Source organism: Bradysia coprophila, unplaced genomic scaffold (genome assembly GCF_014529535.1).
Source record: "Bradysia coprophila strain Holo2 unplaced genomic scaffold, BU_Bcop_v1 contig_138, whole genome shotgun sequence".
NCBI lineage: Eukaryota > Metazoa > Arthropoda > Insecta > Diptera > Sciaridae > Bradysia > Bradysia coprophila.
In genome coordinates, this window is record NW_023503409.1 from 4,793,759 (window position 1) to 4,815,992 (window position 22,234).

Genomic DNA, 22,234 nt, shown 5'->3' on the forward strand with positions numbered 1-22,234 from the left:
ACATCAAAGAATCTGACTAGAATATAGTCTTCGTCAATTCCATTTGGCCGTCTAAAATTACATTAAGAAATAATTAAAAAGATTCAGGCCAAAGAGACGGAGCAAATTAATTCAATTACATTTTTATAACATCGCCCAAAAATAGGATGAAAAAACAAAAATAAAAATATAAACCAAAAGCTCAGAGCTATTTACACTACAACGACTCAGAGTTACAATTGAAATGTCTTATCACAGGTACGACGTTATCAACGAAAAGTTCAATTAACGATTGTGTACGCGCGAACATTCAAAAAACGTTATTGTACGTCGTAGCTAAATAAATTGATTCTTTTTGTGTGTTTACACAATTCGCAGTCTTTTTTATATGAATAGTCTCTAACACTTCCCTTCTGTTCGTCACTTTTTCTTTCTGTAGAATTTTCACATCATCCCACAACGGTTTATGATTGGTTCGAAGAACATGTTGCACTAGCGAACTATACGCTTCATCTTTCTTTTTAATTCCACACTTGTGTTGTTTCAAACGACTCTGAAGCAACTGTAAGGTTTCACCGATGTACTTAACACCACATTCACAAGTCACTTGATATACCAAATTCGACTGTTGCAAAATCGGTGTCTTGTCTTTGATTCTGCTAAAAATCGATTTCTTGACGCAATTATCTGATTTTCCAACCAAAATAATTTCTTTCTTGCAGGCTGACTTTAGTTTCTCGAACAGTCCTTTTGTGTATGGTATCGCAACCATCGGTCTGACTTCAGTAGAAGGTGTCACTGGATTAACTGTTCCAAACTTCGCTTTCGCCTTTCCAATGATATCATCCACTAACTTTTTTGGATACAAATTTCGGTGGAGTGTCGTCTTCAACAGGTCAAAATTTTTATCGTGAAATTCGGGTTCGGATAACGATAATATTTTTCCAGTTAGTAATGACACTGTGTTTCGTTTGTATGTGATCGGCAGATTCGACAAAAAATTGAGATATCTCCCGGACCACGTTCCTTTATGATACCAATCGGTCTTAATTGACATTCCAACTCTAATGCACATTACTTCCAAGAAAGAAATACGGTGATTACTATCTTCTTCTTCTACAGTGAATTGAATATTTCTGTTGTATTTGTTGAAGGCCTGTACGGTCGATTGTATTTTGTCTACTGGAACTGCAGTCAAAATATCGTCAACAAAACGATAGAAGAACGGAAGTTTGTAGCCGAGCTTTCGAATGACTTCATCTTCCAAAATTTCAAGAATGAGATCTGCAAAAACTGGTGAAGCCGGTGAACCCATTGGTGATCCGAAGATTTGTTTGTAAAAAACGTCGTTGAATTGGAAACAACATTCTTCCAAAACAAGTTGGAGTCCAGCAATGAACTCTTGTTTCGGTAACGTCGTGAAGTTCTTTATCTTGAGCCACTTTTTATTTACAGCTGAGATCACTAATTCACTCGGGATGTTAGTGAAAAGGGACACTACGTCGAGCGAGATCAGTCTGTAGTTTTCCGGTAGTCGAACACGTCTCAATTTCTTCACTAACTCGGTCGAATTAAGAATCGTTCGGTTCGTCTTTCCAGTAACGTTTTTTAAAATGTTCGAGTACATTTTTGAAAGATTGTACGTAGCTGAATCAACACTCGCAACTATCGGTCTCATCGGGAATCCTTGTTTGTGGATTTTAACTAATCCGTACAATTTGGAACAAACGGCATTGTAACGTCTCAGAAACCAAGCTTGTCCATCACTAATATATTGGCAATTTTGCCAACGTGAAATGATGGCGTTGCATTTCCTTTGTATGGACAGAGTCGGATCTCGATTCAGTACTTTATACGTCTTTTCATCTCTTAACAAATCGTTCATTTTCGACACGTAATCACGTTTTTCCATCAGTACTGTGACCTTGCTTTTATCTGCATTAATCACTAACAGATTCGGATGGTCTTTCAAAAACTTTTGCGTTGCATAGTGAAAAGCGTTGATCAATGCGTCAATCGTCGAAAAGCGCGACGGGGACTTCTTAAAATTTGTGATGATGTTACAAATCTTGTTCCTCAATTCAAATTTCGAAGAATCACCAAACTGCTTTATGGTTGGCTCCAAATTGGCGATAATTTGATTCGTGTTGACGTACTTACTAACAGTAGGCAAATTGAACTTATCACCTAAAGCCAGAATGTATTTCACGTTGGTCGGTATGGTAACGTCACTTAAATTCTTGATCCAATTTTCACAGTCAATGTTGAGCTTAGCTATGTGTGGTTGCAGAATTTTGTCCAATCTAGTGAACTGATCAGTGGACAATTTGTTGAATGTTCCTTCGTATGCTGTCTTCACGTTGTTTTTGAAATCATCAAAACAGCTGGGTGTGACCTTGGATTTCAATTCGTCTGCCAAAACCAACGATTTCTTGTAGGTTCTGTCTATTTCCTTGTGTACACTTTTAATAGACTCGTTGAGAATGCTCTTCGAAAACTTTTCAGCCTGGCTCACCAACGCATTTTTTGATAAACAAAATTTAAACGATCTCAAATTTACGTTTAAACTTTTCGGGTACACTGCAAACCTTCTGCAGTCTAACAAGAATTGTTTTCTGCTACGTAAACCAGCAAGTTTTCGATTTGTCGACAAGATATTCTTCATAATTTTCGTGGTAGCATTGCCGTAGATTTGTGCAATCATTAAGAAGAAACTCGTAAATTGTTCGATGGGTTCCATATCTTCACCGAAAGAGAATAAATTTTGTAGATTGATGAGCAGTAGAAATAAATTTGAATAAATATCGGATTTGCTCAGTGTTTAGTTTATTTGCCAAATATTTCTCCCTTAAATCAAGGGCATCTTCAGTGGCTACAACAAACAATATTACTAAAATTAATAACGATTACACAACTAAATACAGTCGTACAATCCTACCTCAACAGAATTGTATTTTCACATCAAAGAATCTGACTAGAATATAGTCTTCGTCAATTCCATTTGGCCGTCTAAAATTACATTAAGAAATAATTAAAAAGATTCAGGCCAAAGAGACGGAGCAAATTAATTCAATTACATTTTTATAACATCGCCCAAAAATAGGATGAAAAAACAAAAATAAAAATATAAACCAAAAGCTCAGAGCTATTTACACTACAACGACTCAGAGTTACAATTGAAATGTCTTATCACAGGTACGACGTTATCAACGAAAAGTTCAATTAACGATTGTGTACGCGCGAACATTCAAAAAACGTTATTGTACGTCGTAGCTAAATAAATTGATTCTTTTTGTGTGTTTACACAATTCGCAGTCTTTTTTATATGAATAGTCTCTAACACTTCCCTTCTGTTCGTCACTTTTTCTTTCTGTAGAATTTTCACATCATCCCACAACGGTTTATGATTGGTTCGAAGAACATGTTGCACTAGCGAACTATACGCTTCATCTTTCTTTTTAATTCCACACTTGTGTTGTTTCAAACGACTCTGAAGCAACTGTAAGGTTTCACCGATGTACTTAACACCACATTCACAAGTCACTTGATATACCAAATTCGACTGTTGCAAAATCGGTGTCTTGTCTTTGATTCTGCTAAAAATCGATTTCTTGACGCAATTATCTGATTTTCCAACCAAAATAATTTCTTTCTTGCAGGCTGACTTTAGTTTCTCGAACAGTCCTTTTGTGTATGGTATCGCAACCATCGGTCTGACTTCAGTAGAAGGTGTCACTGGATTAACTGTTCCAAACTTCGCTTTCGCCTTTCCAATGATATCATCCACTAACTTTTTTGGATACAAATTTCGGTGGAGTGTCGTCTTCAACAGGTCAAAATTTTTATCGTGAAATTCGGGTTCGGATAACGATAATATTTTTCCAGTTAGTAATGACACTGTGTTTCGTTTGTATGTGATCGGCAGATTCGACAAAAAATTGAGATATCTCCCGGACCACGTTCCTTTATGATACCAATCGGTCTTAATTGACATTCCAACTCTAATGCACATTACTTCCAAGAAAGAAATACGGTGATTACTATCTTCTTCTTCTACAGTGAATTGAATATTTCTGTTGTATTTGTTGAAGGCCTGTACGGTCGATTGTATTTTGTCTACTGGAACTGCAGTCAAAATATCGTCAACAAAACGATAGAAGAACGGAAGTTTGTAGCCGAGCTTTCGAATGACTTCATCTTCCAAAATTTCAAGAATGAGATCTGCAAAAACTGGTGAAGCCGGTGAACCCATTGGTGATCCGAAGATTTGTTTGTAAAAAACGTCGTTGAATTGGAAACAACATTCTTCCAAAACAAGTTGGAGTCCAGCAATGAACTCTTGTTTCGGTAACGTCGTGAAGTTCTTTATCTTGAGCCACTTTTTATTTACAGCTGAGATCACTAATTCACTCGGGATGTTAGTGAAAAGGGACACTACGTCGAGCGAGATCAGTCTGTAGTTTTCCGGTAGTCGAACACGTCTCAATTTCTTCACTAACTCGGTCGAATTAAGAATCGTTCGGTTCGTCTTTCCAGTAACGTTTTTTAAAATGTTCGAGTACATTTTTGAAAGATTGTACGTAGCTGAATCAACACTCGCAACTATCGGTCTCATCGGGAATCCTTGTTTGTGGATTTTAACTAATCCGTACAATTTGGAACAAACGGCATTGTAACGTCTCAGAAACCAAGCTTGTCCATCACTAATATATTGGCAATTTTGCCAACGTGAAATGATGGCGTTGCATTTCCTTTGTATGGACAGAGTCGGATCTCGATTCAGTACTTTATACGTCTTTTCATCTCTTAACAAATCGTTCATTTTCGACACGTAATCACGTTTTTCCATCAGTACTGTGACCTTGCTTTTATCTGCATTAATCACTAACAGATTCGGATGGTCTTTCAAAAACTTTTGCGTTGCATAGTGAAAAGCGTTGATCAATGCGTCAATCGTCATATAAAAAAGACTGCGAATTGTGTAAACACACAAAAAGAATCAATTTATTTAGCTACGACGTACAATAACGTTTTTTGAATGTTCGCGCGTACACAATCGTTAATTGAACTTTTCGTTGATAACGTCGTACCTGTGATAAGACATTTCAATTGTAACTCTGAGTCGTTGTAGTGTAAATAGCTCTGAGCTTTTGGTTTATATTTTTATTTTTGTTTTTTCATCCTATTTTTGGGCGATGTTATAAAAATGTAATTGAATTAATTTGCTCCGTCTCTTTGGCCTGAATCTTTTTAATTATTTCTTAATGTAATTTTAGACGGCCAAATGGAATTGACGAAGACTATATTCTAGTCAGATTCTTTGATGTGAAAATACAATTCTGTTGAGGTAGGATTGTACGACTGTATTTAGTTGTGTAATCGTTATTAATTTTAGTAATATTGTTTGTTGTAGCCACTGAAGATGCCCTTGATTTAAGGGAGAAATATTTGGCAAATAAACTAAACACTGAGCAAATCCGATATTTATTCAAATTCATATTACATGTTTATTGTAATACAACACACGGGAACATTATTCAGTCTGCAGCAAATATATGCAGCACACAACAAATGTCGAATTTGCCGAATTTTCCGTGTACCCTTCTTCTTCAGGTATGAGCGTAGATGACGGAATTCTTTGATATCGACATTTTCCTTAATCATCAATGTTCCACGCAGTATTGAATACGTTGACCATGCAGTGGACGATTTTAACGCTCCCAATTTCTTCGAAAAACACACTAAAAGCGTCTTTTCATCGACCACAGACGGTGTGTTATTCGACAGACACCAGTCTTTAAAAATTTTGTACGCTTTTTCATAAATTGGTGCTGATTTTTTAGGTAAAAGGTTCCGAATTACTGTCTCAGCCTCCATCTCAATATCGAAAAAGTCGTCTTCGGTCTCGGATCCGCTCATTTTGCTTTTTTTTTGCAACACTAAATTATTCGACACATTAGTCGACACTCAAAATTGAACTAGAATGTTCATGCGTCGTTTACGATTATTTGGTTTCTGTGCAACATTGATTTTTACATGACGGCCATTTGTATTTCCGTAGAGTGATTTTCATTTTTATTTAAATTTGTGTTTAGTCTCATTTGATCGCAGGCGCAAAAAACGTAGTTCGTAAAAATACTATTATCATACTCGCGCCATGTTGTAACGTCACAGTTATTTATCTAGACGGAAAAATCGGCTGTCTAGATGGATAAATGGAAGTGCAACTGTTGTTGTCACGTTTTCGCTCATATGATAAATTAGGATATCGATACATGAGAGGCAATCTCGGCAAGCCTGGATTGTCCGCCTCATGTATCGATAATCTTATATTATTTATTTTTTGACAAATTCAGTAAACTTTCGACAACCATTAGCAAATTTAATAAATCAATCAATTTCTCAAACATAGACCCTGTTTCACAGACCAGTCATACAATCGCTAAACCGAACTGGTGTGCATACGTTATTTTGCACCAGCTGGTCACATACAATTCCAAATGGGACCAGCTGGTGCAAAATAACGTATGCACACCAGTTCGTTTTAGCGATTGTAATTCAATAGAATAGTTTGAAAAGCTATCCAGTTTAATTAAGTTGCTGATATTTATATCTATTTATTTCATAACACGGATAATGAATTATGATTATTCATAGTTTCGCTTAATCACCGAAAATATTAAGGGTATTCCAAGTCTCTAGTGTATATTCGAGTATATTATGTATATCACGTATATCGAGTACAAATAGTATCAATGACAACTGTCAGAAAAACAATTAAATTTTACTGTATATGCTGAGAGAGTATTGGTGTGACTTTCCCAGCTCTAGGCACGGGAAAGTACTTTTCGCAGGGCATGCACCAACGCACTCTCAGCTGTTACAGTAAAATCTCTTGTGTGTATTGGGGTATCATGAAATATACTATTGACTCGACGGGCTATCATCAAACAAAATGCCATTGTGTAGCGTATAGTCTCAGGAGTCCGGTAAAGTCATGAGTTTTTCAATCGGACCAACCAATTTCAATCGGCGAGTGATAATACTTTGAAAACACGATGTGGTCGAAATTTTTTACAAAATCTTATCGCTCAGGAGATATTGGTCCGATTAAAAAATTGATTACTTTAGGCTTAATCGAGTATAAATCGTATAAATTTCAATAGAAAAATAAATAAATTTTGACTCGACAGATTATCGTCAAACGTAAATGTGTGGCGCACGATCTCAACATTCCCCTAAAGTAATCAATCTACTATTTATGTCAATGTTCTTCATTTGAGTTCATTTTCGTACAGTGGTTTATTTTACTCTGCCGTGTTATAAACTCAATATACTCGAATATCAACTCGAGACTTGGAATACCCTTATTAATTTGTTAAATAAATTATTTCGTTATTTCTTTGTAGACTTGCAGACCGTGTCATATCACAGTCTAATAAGTTTAATTGAGCTTTAATATATTGGCTGTGCGACGATTTATGTGCTTCCGACATTATTAATTTTTTACCCATTTTTTATCCTTGTATGGCAAACCAGACACCTTCCTAATTCAATTTATTGAACAGTAAATTCAGTTTCCGTCTATGATTTGGTTCTGTAAATTTAAATTTTATATAAAACAAATGACACAGACTAATGCTTAGACGATGCGAGAGAAAAAAAAGACTAATCCGCTTCGCTCCGGAGCAATGGGCCGGATCGCTCGGCGTGTTAAAACGCTTTTTGTTTGCAATGAAAATTGGTATTCATTTCGTAAAAAGATGAATTCTGTTGGGACGAACTAAACTCCTTTACGGTACATTTCGTAAAAGGATGAGTTCCCTAGGAACCAACAAAACGCCTTTATGGCGAGAAGAAAATTAGTAATCTTCAGTTGAGATGAGATCTCAACTAAAGTTAGTGATCTAGGAATTTTCGATTAGAAAGTTGGTATATTTCGTTGGAATGTTTAAACCTACCAACTTTTAAGTCACGCTCAATCATAAGGTTAGTAGCTTTGGTAAGAAGTTGGTAAGTTTAAACCTACCAAAACAATATACCAACTTTCTGATAGAGCTACTAAAAAGTTGGTGGATCTGACAAAAAAAATTGGTAGGTTTAAACCTACCAATTTCTTTGTGAAATCCAGACCCACCAAGTTTTTGTCAAAATTGTCGTAACAACGACCGGACTGTAATCAGAAGTTGGTAGGTTTAAGTTGGTCGATACTTCACAGAGATGCAAAAAGATAAGACTACTAGATAATTCAGGTCCCTAGTCAAATCAAGCGCTCCTGCCTGGTTTAATTTACTCTGCCGTGGCAATAAAATTTACTCTCGTGACTATGTCCTTCGTATCACATCTACACTTGTACTTCCCCCACTCGTGAAACTCTAAAAAAAAGTTGAGAGGTCCAGTTTTACAGAGAAACAAAGGTCGATAACCTTATGTAAACTGGACTTTTAGACCTTTTTCTTGTGCGCGTGCACAGCTGCGTTACGAAAAGAATGAAACATGCTGAAAACATCAAAAGAAGTTCTTGTACAAAAAAAATTCCACCTTCTGCCAAAATAACTTTTTTTTTCGATCATTATTGCGGTACACCATTTTTGCAAATATTTTTCCGAAACTATAATTCTGAGCTTAGTCCAAATGTAAGTCGTTTTGAGTAGATCTTTTCTGTCAAATTTTGTGATTTGTCAGCAGAAAATGTCTATTACCAATTAAATTAAAGCTGACAACCAGCAGCTATGCTATATATACTCTATATCCCTTTGCTCGTCCCTATGCGCAATCATTTATATATAGAAATGTATTAAAGCAATAATCCAAATAAATAATACAAAAATAGTGGACCAAAGCTTTTGTATATCATCCTTTATGCTGAGGTGTATAGTTTCCTCACTTTTTTGCTAAATTATCCACAAAAAAGTGGATACGCTGTATTGTGTTGAGTCATATATAACTCATATAAGATAATATTTTTCTTTTCATTGAAAGATATATATATTTCTCATACATGTGTATGCTTATGCTCCTTTTCTCTGGCGTATAAATGGCTTGAAGAGCGAAGGAGGAAAAACAGATGATATGCATCATTCACATGATTTCAATACCATTTTTTTTATTGATCTGAGCCTTTCATTTTGATGGGGTAGAGACATGATAAAATGTTTTGTGTTGATAGATTTTTTTCGGGCAGAACGGGAAAACGCTTTGATTTATGACTTTTGTAATGTTATATATTTGAGCGTATAAGTATGACATATCATTTGTTATTTTTTATTTTAAGCCACAGCCACAAATAAGATAAATTTATGTAGCTCCCTGATATCACGAGAATCGTTTTAACAATGTCAATGGCTTAGAGGCGCACACAATGTGGGAGCTTTTATATATTGCATTGACTGGGCAATAAATTTTTTTTTCGTAGTCGTGCGTTATGTTTTATTTTAGATAGAGGACAGTATTTAATCTGCATAAATATATACAATTGGGAATTTGTTATTCCAAAAATGTTTTTTTATTTTAGTAATACAGTAGTGAAAGGGTTGAGTGAACCACTATACACACACAGTAAAATGCTAGTAAAGACAAAGAGTTGACACTTATTTTGTATGAGAAAAAACAAGTCTTTGATATAGAGAAAATTCCATTTACCTTTCACAACACGTAAAATGTCTGTCGGTGTCGGAACAACAAAAAACAAGACGATTGAGAAATTATGCTAATCTATACCCAAATCTAAGTCTCACATCCATAAGGTTTTTTTTGTTATTAAAATACCCACATAGTGCGGGAAATGTCGTTAGTAACGAATTGTTTTCGTAAATCGAACGAAATGAAAAAGTGGCGAATATTTTTTTAGGGAAATACTTACGTTACACTGACGATAAGCTGGTAATGAAATTGAAGGAAACATTAGGGAATTCGGCCTTAGACGTCGTTCAGCAAAGATGTTCGTTTTCATTGTTTTAAGGGATGTAGAGGTTATAATAAAAATGATGGAAAGGCACGAACATGAAGAGCAGGACTCTAAAAAATGAGATGAAAAATCAGACGACTTTTATGTATGACGGCTTAATCTGCTATAAGTGATAAAAATATTTGATTTTATAGAGTAGTTATTTATACTTCTGAGTGATAAATGCTTATTTAGGCACTAGATGTGTAGATTGTCACTCGAAGCCGCAGGCAAGGGAACGTCCTACTTTTCGTCACTTGATGAGGAAAATATATTTCGTAATCTATCGATAAAACTATCACAAAGCTAATAGTTTCATGTTAAGGATGTATTTCCAGGATAAAAATCTTAGAACGAACAAAAGTAAACTAAATCCTGAATCCCACTTTATTTCACCAATGTTTCCCGGACTAAAAATGAAATTTGTAAGATCAAAACGAAAGTATTTGTGCATATAGTTAACGAGTGGCAATGTCTACGGTATAAGGTTATAATATTCAAACTGTGAGACACGTCTGGGCATGTGTCACTTGCGATTTGTGGGATGGTACTTCGGACTTAATACATACGAGTTAAGAAATTCATCAGTTATCGATGACGACGATTAAAATAAACTTTGGGCTATGCGTAATCTAATATGGTCTGTTATGGCAAAAACAAATTGAAACAAATGAAGTACAAGATTTTGTTTGAATCTGTCAATTACTCTACTCATGAATGATCTCAGCCTTAAAAAAACAGGGTCAAAGCAGTGCTGTGACAGGGTGAAGGCAGTTTAATGTAATTAAATAGAGCTTAATCATAGTCTTATCGTTTAGTGAAAAAAAAAACATATACGAAAATGTGGCATATATGTCACTCTGATATTTTGGTAAGATGTAAATTCGAATAGAGTAAAAATTGAATATTTTAGTTCAATGAAACACTATAATTCATTCGCCAACACTAATTTAACCTAATTTAAAGTATGTTTTGACTTTTCTTTCTTTTCACTCGCTCTTACTCAAACTCAAACGCCACGTATCATTCGGCACTTTTTCATAGACCTAATTTAGACGCAATACTAAACTGTATTTTCGTGTCGACGACATACGCGTTGAAATGAGTTCTTCATTGTTCCGAATTTCAAGTAAAATTTTGAGTCCGACACGGTGACTTAATAAAACCTTTTGAATGTGATCCCATTTTCAGTTAATACTTTTTTTTCTTCTTTGCCATGCACAAACAAACTCTTATAATGCCACTTACCTAAGGCATCCATTACGAAGCTGCACGTACACAACATACTCGTAACATATTACTCGACTCTCCTATTTAACAAGTACTATACCAAGGCCATCAGCATTTTCTTCAAAAAGCAATCCATTACAATACTGAAATTTTTATTTTTTTTGTATTTTCTTCTTTTTTCTTACTTTTTTTCCGACTTTTATGGATTTCTTATTTCTCAAACAAACTTTCGTTATTTTCCAGTTATTTTTTTATATTTACAAGAGAATGTGAAGCAACAAGAAAATTTCTTTAGTATACGAACGAGCATAACAAAAATAATAATAATCGAAATTTTCTTTTTAGAGAAAAAAAAAAGTTTTATTTTCATAATGTACGTACGTGTTTCATATAATATCTACGGTCGCGTACACGCTCTGTATACATGAAGTTGTACAGCGCAATGTAAAAGATAGCTTAGAGTATAAAAATATTTGCATCATCGGCCATTATTTTCGTGTTTTCTATATTTTTGTTTTTTCTTCTTATTTTTGCATTGAAGCGCATTAGTGAAATAACAAACTTTTCCAACATTATATTTTCATAATGTTGCCGTATTATCATTAAATTGTATTCAACAGAAAATTTAAGTTTGCCTAATAGCATCAGGAAATACGAAACATAATAATGAACGAATTAAGATATGAGAATGGAAATTTTATTTTGTGCCACGAGTACTCAGAATTTACAGATTATTTTCTTTTTCATGCACAAGTATCTTCCAATAAATATTTGCAGCTCATTATAGAAATCTACTTCTGAGAAAAGCCTTCGTTTTGCTTGAGCCGTTGGGTAGAGAAGCTTATATTGAGCAGATTTATATTGCACATCTAATCCCAGAACCTTTTCAAAAATGAACACATTGGATTCCGTTCAGGCCACTTTACGAACCATCAAGTGTTCAAAGTGTGTAAATACATTCAAACTTCACTTAAAAAGAAGCACTCAACTGGCATGATAACTTTAGAAATAGAAAAGGCCTTTGACGGTGTACGGAACAATTGCTTTCTTCACAAAATGTTTATTCTTAAATTTCTGGTATTTCTCATTAAAAGTGTGCAATCCTTCCTCTCCAAGCTTTCCACAAGGAAGTGTATTGAGTCTAACATCTACTCGAGCGACTACCAATAAAAGGAAAATTAAGAGCAATGATGCAAAGACTAACCTTCCATACTAGATAGACTGCCCAAAGATGGCTCCCATCACAGGGAGTGCTCATCCGCAACCAAAAAAATGGCTTAAAAGCTTCATTAAAATTTTTGTAACCAATAATTGGTATGTTACTTGATCGTGTAAATGAAATATTGGAGTTTGTGGTATACTCAATTTTTCGATCCAAATGCGAACTATTCATTAAAAGGTCTAGGTGTACCCTCACTATCAAACGACACACTACTATAATTCGAACGAAAGCTTTTAAATTCTTAGGATCACTCCATCCCCTTCTAAACAAGAAATCGAGATTAAATGTCTCCTACAAAATTTGTCTTCAGGGCAACTGTTCCAAGGGCCCAAACACTACAAAACAAATTCAAGAACAAATGTCTCAAAATGAAATTGTTGATTCCACGGGGAGATGCGGGAAATCAGAAACAAAACTACATTTTTTATTTACATCTTAAAAAAAAATTCTATTTAAAATCGCTTGATAAGATTTTAGTGTAGACAATTGAGTCGTACAACTTTACTATTGCATAGAAAAATAGGTCAGCATCCTCTTAAATTTTGTGTAACAGTAACTTATTAACCGTACGAAGAAACACCTTTGGATTTTTGGCTAAAACATGAAGAATCGATTTTTTAACTGTGAGAATTCTATGTCTCCAGTTTCGTGGCTGATCACAATGTGAATGTGAGATACTCTCAGAGTTCTACAACAACCAAATACAAAGTATACAGTAGAAGGTTCCAAAAATAACCAAATAAAATTGTACCAAGTCATACAAATCGAAACACTCCAATCCGAAACATGTTTCGAAGACTCTGCAGAATTCTGTGAATCTTGGAGACAATGATACCGTACATCAAATGCAATGGAAGCGAAGGGAAAATGAATTTTGCCTGGTTTATGGTCCTCATAGACAGAGGACCTCGGCATTGCACGATATTTGTTTCTAAATTTGGTCACCCATGTCAAAAATGGTCTAAAATATCAGTCGATACTGTCCAGAATCTGGAAATAATCTGCAATTCTGGAAAAATTGGTCACTTACATCAAACGCAATGGAGGCGAAACGAAATTTAATTTTGTCTGGTTTGTGGCATACATACACAGAGGACCTGGGCATTGCACGATATTTATTCCAAAACAGGGTTTTAAGATGTAAATAAAAAATGTAGTTTTGTTTCTGATTTCCCGCATCTCCCGGGGAAGAGACTCGATATTTGTGTCTTGCTAATCGGGATGTAGTCAGGGGAATTAAGTAAGAAATCGAGCGGTCATCATACGAAACGATTTATTGTAGCGATGGACTTGATGTAAAGCTACAAAATTCTGAATTCCACGAAATTAGGTTATGTACACAGTACACAGCTAAACTATGAAATAGTACATTTTCTACCTTGGTGTATATTTCGAGAATAACTTCGTATGTACAATTGTATATAACGAGCGCCAGCGAGTGTATATACAATTGTACATAAGAAGTGATTCGAGAAATATACACCAAGGTAGAACAATGTTTTATCTCCTGCAAGCTGATATTTCATACATTAGCGAAATAACCACAAAAATTTGGATTTAAAATTAATTAATTAAGCATGTTGTTTTAAAACGCATTCACAACAAAAAAAAACATCATACAGAGAATCCTTTATTTACCAATGAAAGTAGATAAGTAGGTATGGCCAGTCCATACAAGTCGGAGCACATACGGATTTGCATGGCGCCACCTCAATCGAACTCATTTTTAGTGGAAATTTTCACTAGAAATGAGTTCGTTTGAGGTGGCGCCATGCAAATCCGTATGTGCTCCGGCTAGAACAAATTTGAACGTTTGGCCATACCTATCCATTTACTTTCATTGTTATTTACTTACTCACACACATATACTATCCACCTCAACATTTCGTTCAAATCACATCATTCCGACTACTCTGATTATTTGATCGATGTAGAAGTGACTAACGAACCACTACCGACACCAATTGCATCGCGTCATGTGATTTGTTGGCGTAGTGGTCAGCATGTTTGGTTGATATGCTGCTGGTCCCGTGTTCGCTTCTGCCGTTCGGCGATTTTTTTTTTCAAATATGTTGATGGAAAGTGTTATGTGTGAATTATCCAATCGTATAGGCTGTGGTTATGTATGTGTTTGTGTTTATATGCAGAAACGCGTAATGTATGAAATATCAGCTTGCAGGAGATAAACTTACATATTGTGTTTGACTACACTTTGACAACTATGCGACACATAATCTACTTTACAGACGGAATTCTCCGGCTATGATTCGATACGAAAGAACTATTAAGTACGGCTGGCTGCGTGATCGACGATTTGTTCGACGAATTGTTGTTCGCGTTCGCCCCGTTCAATAGAAATTTCCGAATGAATCGCTTATGGGTCGTGGATTCAGCGTGACGTTGGTTTATATTTGATGTGTCATCTGTGATGAACAAGCTGGTGCCATCTGCACACTGTAGCTGGCAGTAACAGAAATTGATGTCATTGATTTACACAAACATGCCTATAATAATTCACTGATCAGAAACCTTACATATTTAACGAAAAATCATAAATTATATCTATCACTGTATACCTTTGTAAAAAATGAACCAACTGAATACAAAAGATCACTATGGATTCTCAATCAACGCTTTTCGTAGTATATCGTATATTAGTACATTGACCTAACCAGTATTCATTGTTTTGAGCCGCATTAGTTGATCCTTTCACTATCGTTTTTTCAGGCAATTGCCTGACGCAAACCACACTTTAATTATGTCATTTGTTTGATTTATCGACGCTGACAAAAAATATCTGGATAGAGAGTACCACTGTCCCCTACAACAACTTCTATCGTAATTCGTATTGCTCTAAGCTGTATACGATGGCAGCACTTGAGGTTCGGGTACAAAAACGTGACTGAAAACACACCTCACACTGAAGCCTTCGTAAAACCTAAATGATTAATGCAGCTGGCGTTTCAAAAATCTTTTGTGTCTTTTCAAATATTTTCCGACTATCGAAGAAAAATTAAGTAGCTAATTTCATATATGGTATACGTATATGATGGTATACACAACAGTGATACACAATGACTTGACGAACTTGAGGGCGGGTGGTTCCTTTGTGTTGTGTTATAGCAAAAAATTTCTCGATGAACGTGGCCATAAAGCTTTTAAGTGCACCTTTATTGCATATTTATGAAATAGAATGGGTAAAGAGGGTATATCTCCTGTTAACAAAATAAACAAACAAAGTAAAATTATTTAGCATGTTGAAATATCTTTGTTATGCTCTGTCGCTGGTAACAACATATAAAACGATGTGTTTAAAATGCAGTTGCTGTAACATTAAAAAATGAAACGACGACTATTTGCCGGAAGCATCAAATTCTAATTTGTGTGCCTTATACTTGTTAGCTTGACAATAATTAACCTTGCCTCTGAGCACTTTTCAGCTCGTGTTGGGTAAAAACCTTATGCTGGTCTAGCATGTAGCGCTATGGAATACGTAATAAAGCAATATGTGAATAACGATGAGAGAACTATTCAAATACTTTGCGTTTTATTTGTTGAATCTATGACCTGAGAGCGTTTTCTTTGATTCATTACATCAATCTGTGCCATCACAGAAGGGGCATACAAGAAAAATTCAGAGAATTTTTGCTTCGTTAGTCCAGCTGTAATGAATTTAATAACTTTAATTGCACAATGGATTTTAATTTGACGCATAGCCTGTAATAATGATGTCATTAGCAAACATGAACTTTTTCATTTATTTTCAACTATTCAGATCGATATTTAGTAAGGCGCAAAGTCATTTCGCCCATAAATTATATAAATCTTTGAAATTTCACTTTTATTTCAAAATTCAAAAGCTTCAATTTCATGATTTTAAATAAAAGACCATACTACATAAAGAGGACACTCTTTTCACAACATACAGTGCAAACACTATCTTTTTGTGGTTGATGAATAGAGACTAAGAAGAACTCGACTCGAATGTTTGAGATTCTCATGACCTTAAAAGTGACTTGTACTTCATGTTGGTATACTATTATGTGATAAACCACATCATGCACATACAACACTCGTGTTTATATAGACCGACATAATGAATTGAAAATAATGTCCTTCAACGTTCAACCCCATTCATCTTAGACATTCTTTATATGTTTTTCTCATTTAAGAAATATGTTTCGTTTCTTACGTTTCTTTTCTTATTTTTTCTGCATTATATGTGTGCAGATAGGGCAGATATAGCAATATTTAAAATTACCATAAATTCGAAATTTTAAAGCTTGGTAGATTTTTGATAAAATGTAAATTTTGATCGTAGTTTGTCTGAGTTTTGGGTATTCAAAGTCTAAGATGCAGCTCTACCTATTTCTACTTCAAGTAGACGCATAATAAATTATCTCTAGACGTTGCTTGAATATCTGAGCTGAACATAATTGCAAATTAGGATGAATTATCCCTAAAAAGCTAAAAAAAATTCTAATTGAAAATGAGAAGATTTTGATTTGATTAAAAGGGGAGCAACTTTGAATTTAATAAATGTTAACGCAACAAACTTTCTCAAGTGTACCATTCTCCTGCCTTGTCCATTTGTCAGACTTTTTAATTTAACGTTCAAAAATTAAGATACGCTCATGAGTCCCATTACAATAAATAGAATGTGCTAAACAATGTACGGTATAGGTATGGGATGGGTGGTATGTATGTCTAAGTCTATCCCATTTTTTATTGGAATATTTTTGTGATTTCTAAATTGTGTTTTATATTTTTCATAAATTCCTTTTCTTTTTGCATTTGCATCGTGTTTTTTCAGCGACGACGATACACTTTTCCCTCCATATATATATATGTACAATTGCCCGGGTGTTTTTGTTGAGATCAATTTACTTATCTTGAGAATGAAAAAGAATCTGAACCAATCCTAAGGCAATAAAAAGTGTATATTGGTTTACGTATACAGTTATTCTCGTATTCTCCCATGAACGAAATTCCTCTTTCTCCTCCAGCTACAACGTTATGATATAGAAACGCAATTGTTGACTTTCAAGTCAGTTTTTATATTTTCATTTTATCAGTTTTTCTTTCACTTTTCGCTTGTTTCAATGGATTGTGAATAATACAAGCTACTTAAATTGACTAAGTGTTCTTTCTTCTGCCACCTTACATTCTAACATAAGAACATTAGTCGAGTTCATTTTTTGGTAGTTCAAAGCAAAAAGTAGTAAAATAAATGGAGAAGTCGACTATCCATTTAAGATGAATGTATTCACATTCTACTCGTCGTCAAGGGTGTAATAATTCCGAGAATAATTCAAATAATTCTATTTTTTATGCATACTGTATCTTGGCGCAAAGATATCTCGTAACGAAAGTGAAGATTACACAACTAGCTTTTCGAGAGTCAATAACTTTGTATTTTTGATTATTATGACAGTACATTTCAATCAAATTTCGGTCAAAACTAGTATCAACTGTATTTCATCTGGTCTACTCAACATGCTAAACTGCTTTAAACACTCTTTTAGAGTGTGTCACCTGAACTAAATTTCATTGAAACGAACCAAATTTCAAAATAATTAGAAAAATAGCTTATCATCTGCAATTAAGTTCCAAACAATTTTATTTTTTTTATCGATGGAGAACCTTATTACAAGACACTTTGTCTCGTATAATATACCAAAAAAAGTTAAAGCTTTTTTTTATAAATCATTTTGGAAGTCACTGAAAACACGAAAATTCGAATAGAAATACAGTATGTCGTCAAAAATTTTTGTATTTCGATTCGAATTTTCGTGTTTTCAGTGACTTTCAAAATGATTTATAAAAAAAGTTTTAACTTTTTTTTGGTATATTATACAAGACAAAGTGTCTTGTAATAAGGTTCTCCATCGATAAAAAATGTAAAAAAAATTGTTTGGAACTCAATTGTCAGGAACGACGATTACCTCTAGTCTTGCTACCATAAAATGTATCTTACATCAATTGAAGTACAAGATTATACTTCAAATATTCTCAAAGCAAATGAAGTAACAGATGCAGCGATTTCTCTTTCTAAAAGCTAAAAACACTCCGTTAAACTCAATAAAAAAATTTCTGACTTCTCTAGAAGAGTATAGAGTCTAGAGACGTAACTGACAATATCGGAAGTGTTACTTCATTCAGAGTTCATCATCTGTTGTCACAAGCCTCACACATAATACATATAAAGAAATATGCACAAAGTGCATAATTTTCGACCTCAATCATGTGACTGACTTCTACCTCATATTTACCAATAATGACAATTCGAGGTTAATTTAATGGCATATATTGCTGGTTGGTGTGTTAAATTGTACCAACACTATGCATAATTAATTACCTAAACTTCAAGTGGAAATTTCTTTTTTTCACACAAAGGAATGGCGTTTGCAGAATAATTAATTTCTTCAGTCCTTCAGTGCACATCAGTTCAAATACTTCAAAATGGATGTGTAATGTACATTGTTTTATATTTACTAATTGCAATTACGGTACTTGATTGTCGTGTAGTTTACTAAGTATCTCAAGTGCAGTACTTTCAATAAAAAACCCATTACAACCAATTCACAAGAGACCATAAAATTAATGGTTGATCAGGAAAGTGGACTTTTCTACTTTATGTCGATATGAAAATTAATTTATTTTTGCTTGAACAGTGTCTACAAGTGCACTTGCACAAAATGTTCTCAAGCTAAAAGAGCATAGTGACAGATCTCACATTTGCGTTTGTCTGTACAATCTACAACCCAGAAATTCGAAATAGGCTGCAATCTTCGCATGTTGAAATGTTTGCTCACACGTGCATCAGCCCGGCCAAAACGTAAATCTATTAGTATTATTGTAAAAAAATACAAAGCCTTTTTTAGCGTATTCGTTTCCAGAACTCGCTTTCGGCTCGTTCTAGAAACTTCTCACACGCTAAAAAAGAGTTTTGGTCCTACGTACGAAATATACTAGGGAGGCGATTGCCATGACACCAGTTTTCACTACAACAATTTTCTCACTGTGAATATGAATCCCATCAATTCTGAAAAATTTCTTTGATCGAAGTTTTATTGCTCGATACCGACCAACCTAATATATTATACCAGTATCATTAATATATTAATAAGTGAAGTTGGTACGTCCAGCAATTGCAATAAATTTTCAATTTTCCCGTGAAATGTAAATTTGCTATAACATTTCCACATATGGTAAATCATTCGAAACAAGGACAGAATTTGCTTAAAAAAAAGATTTTCCAATTATTAAAATGTATCAATGGAAATGGAGATTTTACAAAAGCTTTTGTCAAAAGTTAAAATTTTGTTAGCAAAAGCCTTAAGGTAGAATATGGTTTTTGTTACGAGTCTGATGTTAAACGAAAAGTTTAAAATTTGATCAAAACAGCATTTTCATTTCAACCGTTCTGTTGGAGAGATTTTTAGACAATCATTTTTCCACAATCTAAAGAATTTTCTTCACCATTCCATCGACTCAACCTATATATGAACCATTGCATTGATGTGTTTGGCACAAATTTAGATCAATTTATTATTCTAAAACCAACACTGACACTTTATATATATAGTGCAATGGCGGTGTGGTGTCATGACAGAACTTTACAATGGAAACAGCATTTTCTTTGTTATCTGATAATGTAGAGACAAGCATTTATATAAAATACAATTCTGAACATATGCTGCACCACACATATACCCAGAAAACAGTCAAAAGTTGAAGAAAACTTTTCTCCGAATGTGGATGAGTCATGCGAAATAATAATACGGTTTTGTCTCATATGTCCATGTATTACATACCCATCACATGAAATAATATCGCTGCCGATGATATGATACGTGTTGGCGACAATAACGTTTGTTCGTACGAATTTCGAAAGTTTTTGCTCTGATATATGTAGTTATGATAGCGGAACACATCAACCGAATGCTGAGACATAAATTGTGTGAAACGTATACGCGAGTAATGGAAGTGGGGAGGGGGGCGATACAGTTAATCGTTTTTTGACCTTTATGACCCATTCGCTGACATCGTATACGCTACGTTGCAAACCGTTGCATGAAGCAAGGAAATATATCCTTCGATTTAAGCTGTTCAAAGGTATGAGTCTTCTTTTTCAAAAATTTTTAATTTAAAATCCAGATCACAGTGGGTGACTTTGAAATAAGTGACGCATTTTGTTTCAACTGGTTTTCAGCTGATCCACTCTTACACACAAATGTGTTTTAATTCTTTATACGGTTCAACGACTACCATGTCTATAAAGAAGTTTAAGTTTTTTTTTGTATGATTGGATCACCTGAAAAACAGCTGAGACAGTATGCGTCACTTATTTCAGAGTCATAGATTGTAAACCGTAACGTGAATGCGAATCTTTCGTAAACATAATAGACAAGTTGACCTGCTCTAATGTTAATAACGCCTCCTTTTGAAAAAGCGGTTCTACTCGTCGATGAGTCGTCATCGTTAATATTTGTTGCATCGTTTGTAATTGGAAAATAATTTACGCATGAGTCATCGTCAAAGTTCGATTAAAGCTAAAACAAATGTGTTCCTACTAAAACCACTAAACTTGATTTTAATTAAAATTCTGCGATGAATTGAACTTTCAATAAACCATTCAAAAAACACAAAATACGAAATTACCACATATGGTATACACACCATCCATATACATTAGACAGAACGCTGCTATATTATAGCGTTAAAAACATACACAATGTTTCCGTCTATACACGCTACACGTTCCTGTTACTTCCGCGTGGTTCATTTTCGGTTAATGTCTCTTTTATTTTTGATTTTTTCCCCCAATATTTTATCATTTAACATATTGTGTTTTTCAGTGATTTTTGAATGGCATACTTACGTAATGCGTTGACGTCTAAATTACATTTTACCAATTTTTTTTTTCGGGATAATAAAATTTTGACTATGTGCTGCCAGATGCGGTTTCTCTCCGCACTCCGCTATGTATAGAATACATTTTCTGATACATTGTAGTAAACTGATTATTCCGCGCACAACATGTCCGGAATATTGAATTGTTTTTTATTCGCGCGAAGCAGCAGGGAAATTGAACGGGGTGAATATTATTATTTAACACTGCCAATTCGATATCGTTTGGAGAATTTTAATTGAAAATTCGTTTTTTTCTTCCGAATTCATTACTCTTTTCGGGACATCCTTCCGACAAACATAAACTGTTTCCGATTTCCTATGCTTTTGCTTACAATTATGAAACCGAAAATCGATTCGGAATTTCATTTCTTTCAATCGAAAGTTATGCGAATAAGATATATGTTGATAGAACAAGTGGAAACCAGTAATACGTTTGAGTTTCAACCAAATCTTTTCTTTCATTCAACGAGCCAAATCTAATTCCTACATGTAAAGTGCAAAGATGTGAATCCGATTTGAGCAAATCACAGCAAAACTATACAGCAAACTCATGTTGGATAGAGAGTGATAATGGATGGAAAGATACACCAACACCATGCATGAATATATGAATGAAAAATATTTAAAAATAAGTTGCGATAAAATGTTAACTTCCAGTTCAACATCAGTTCCTCTGCTTTAACACTGTTAAATTAACAGTTATAGAGAAAATAGTTTTTAACGGAAATGGAAATGGAATATTTATCTTGACTTTTTTATACGTTCAATATAATATATAATCCAAACTAACTAAACTAAATTTATAAAAAAAAAATTGTTCAAATTGTCGGTAAAATTATTTGGCATGAAATGATGATCCAATTTTTTTTGCAATTTCATTCAATTCAATTCCATCTCTTCTACTCTCTGTGGGATTTCCCCACACAGAATTAGTCGAAATT

The 22,234-nt window shown here is 34.3% G+C and overlaps 2 protein-coding genes across 2 annotated transcripts; both read right to left on the reverse strand.

The window, feature by feature from the left end:
• Positions 1-289: 289 nt before the first annotated feature.
• On the reverse strand, positions 290-2,719 carry LOC119073199. The gene has a single exon (XM_037178508.1). The coding sequence runs from the start codon at positions 2,717-2,719 to the stop codon at positions 290-292; it is 2,430 nt and encodes an 809-aa protein (XP_037034403.1).
• A 507-nt stretch (positions 2,720-3,226) lies between these two features.
• Positions 3,227-4,939, reverse strand: LOC119073200. Its single transcript, XM_037178509.1, has one exon. The coding sequence runs from the start codon at positions 4,937-4,939 to the stop codon at positions 3,227-3,229; it is 1,713 nt and encodes a 570-aa protein (XP_037034404.1).
• Positions 4,940-22,234: the final 17,295 nt, after the last annotated feature.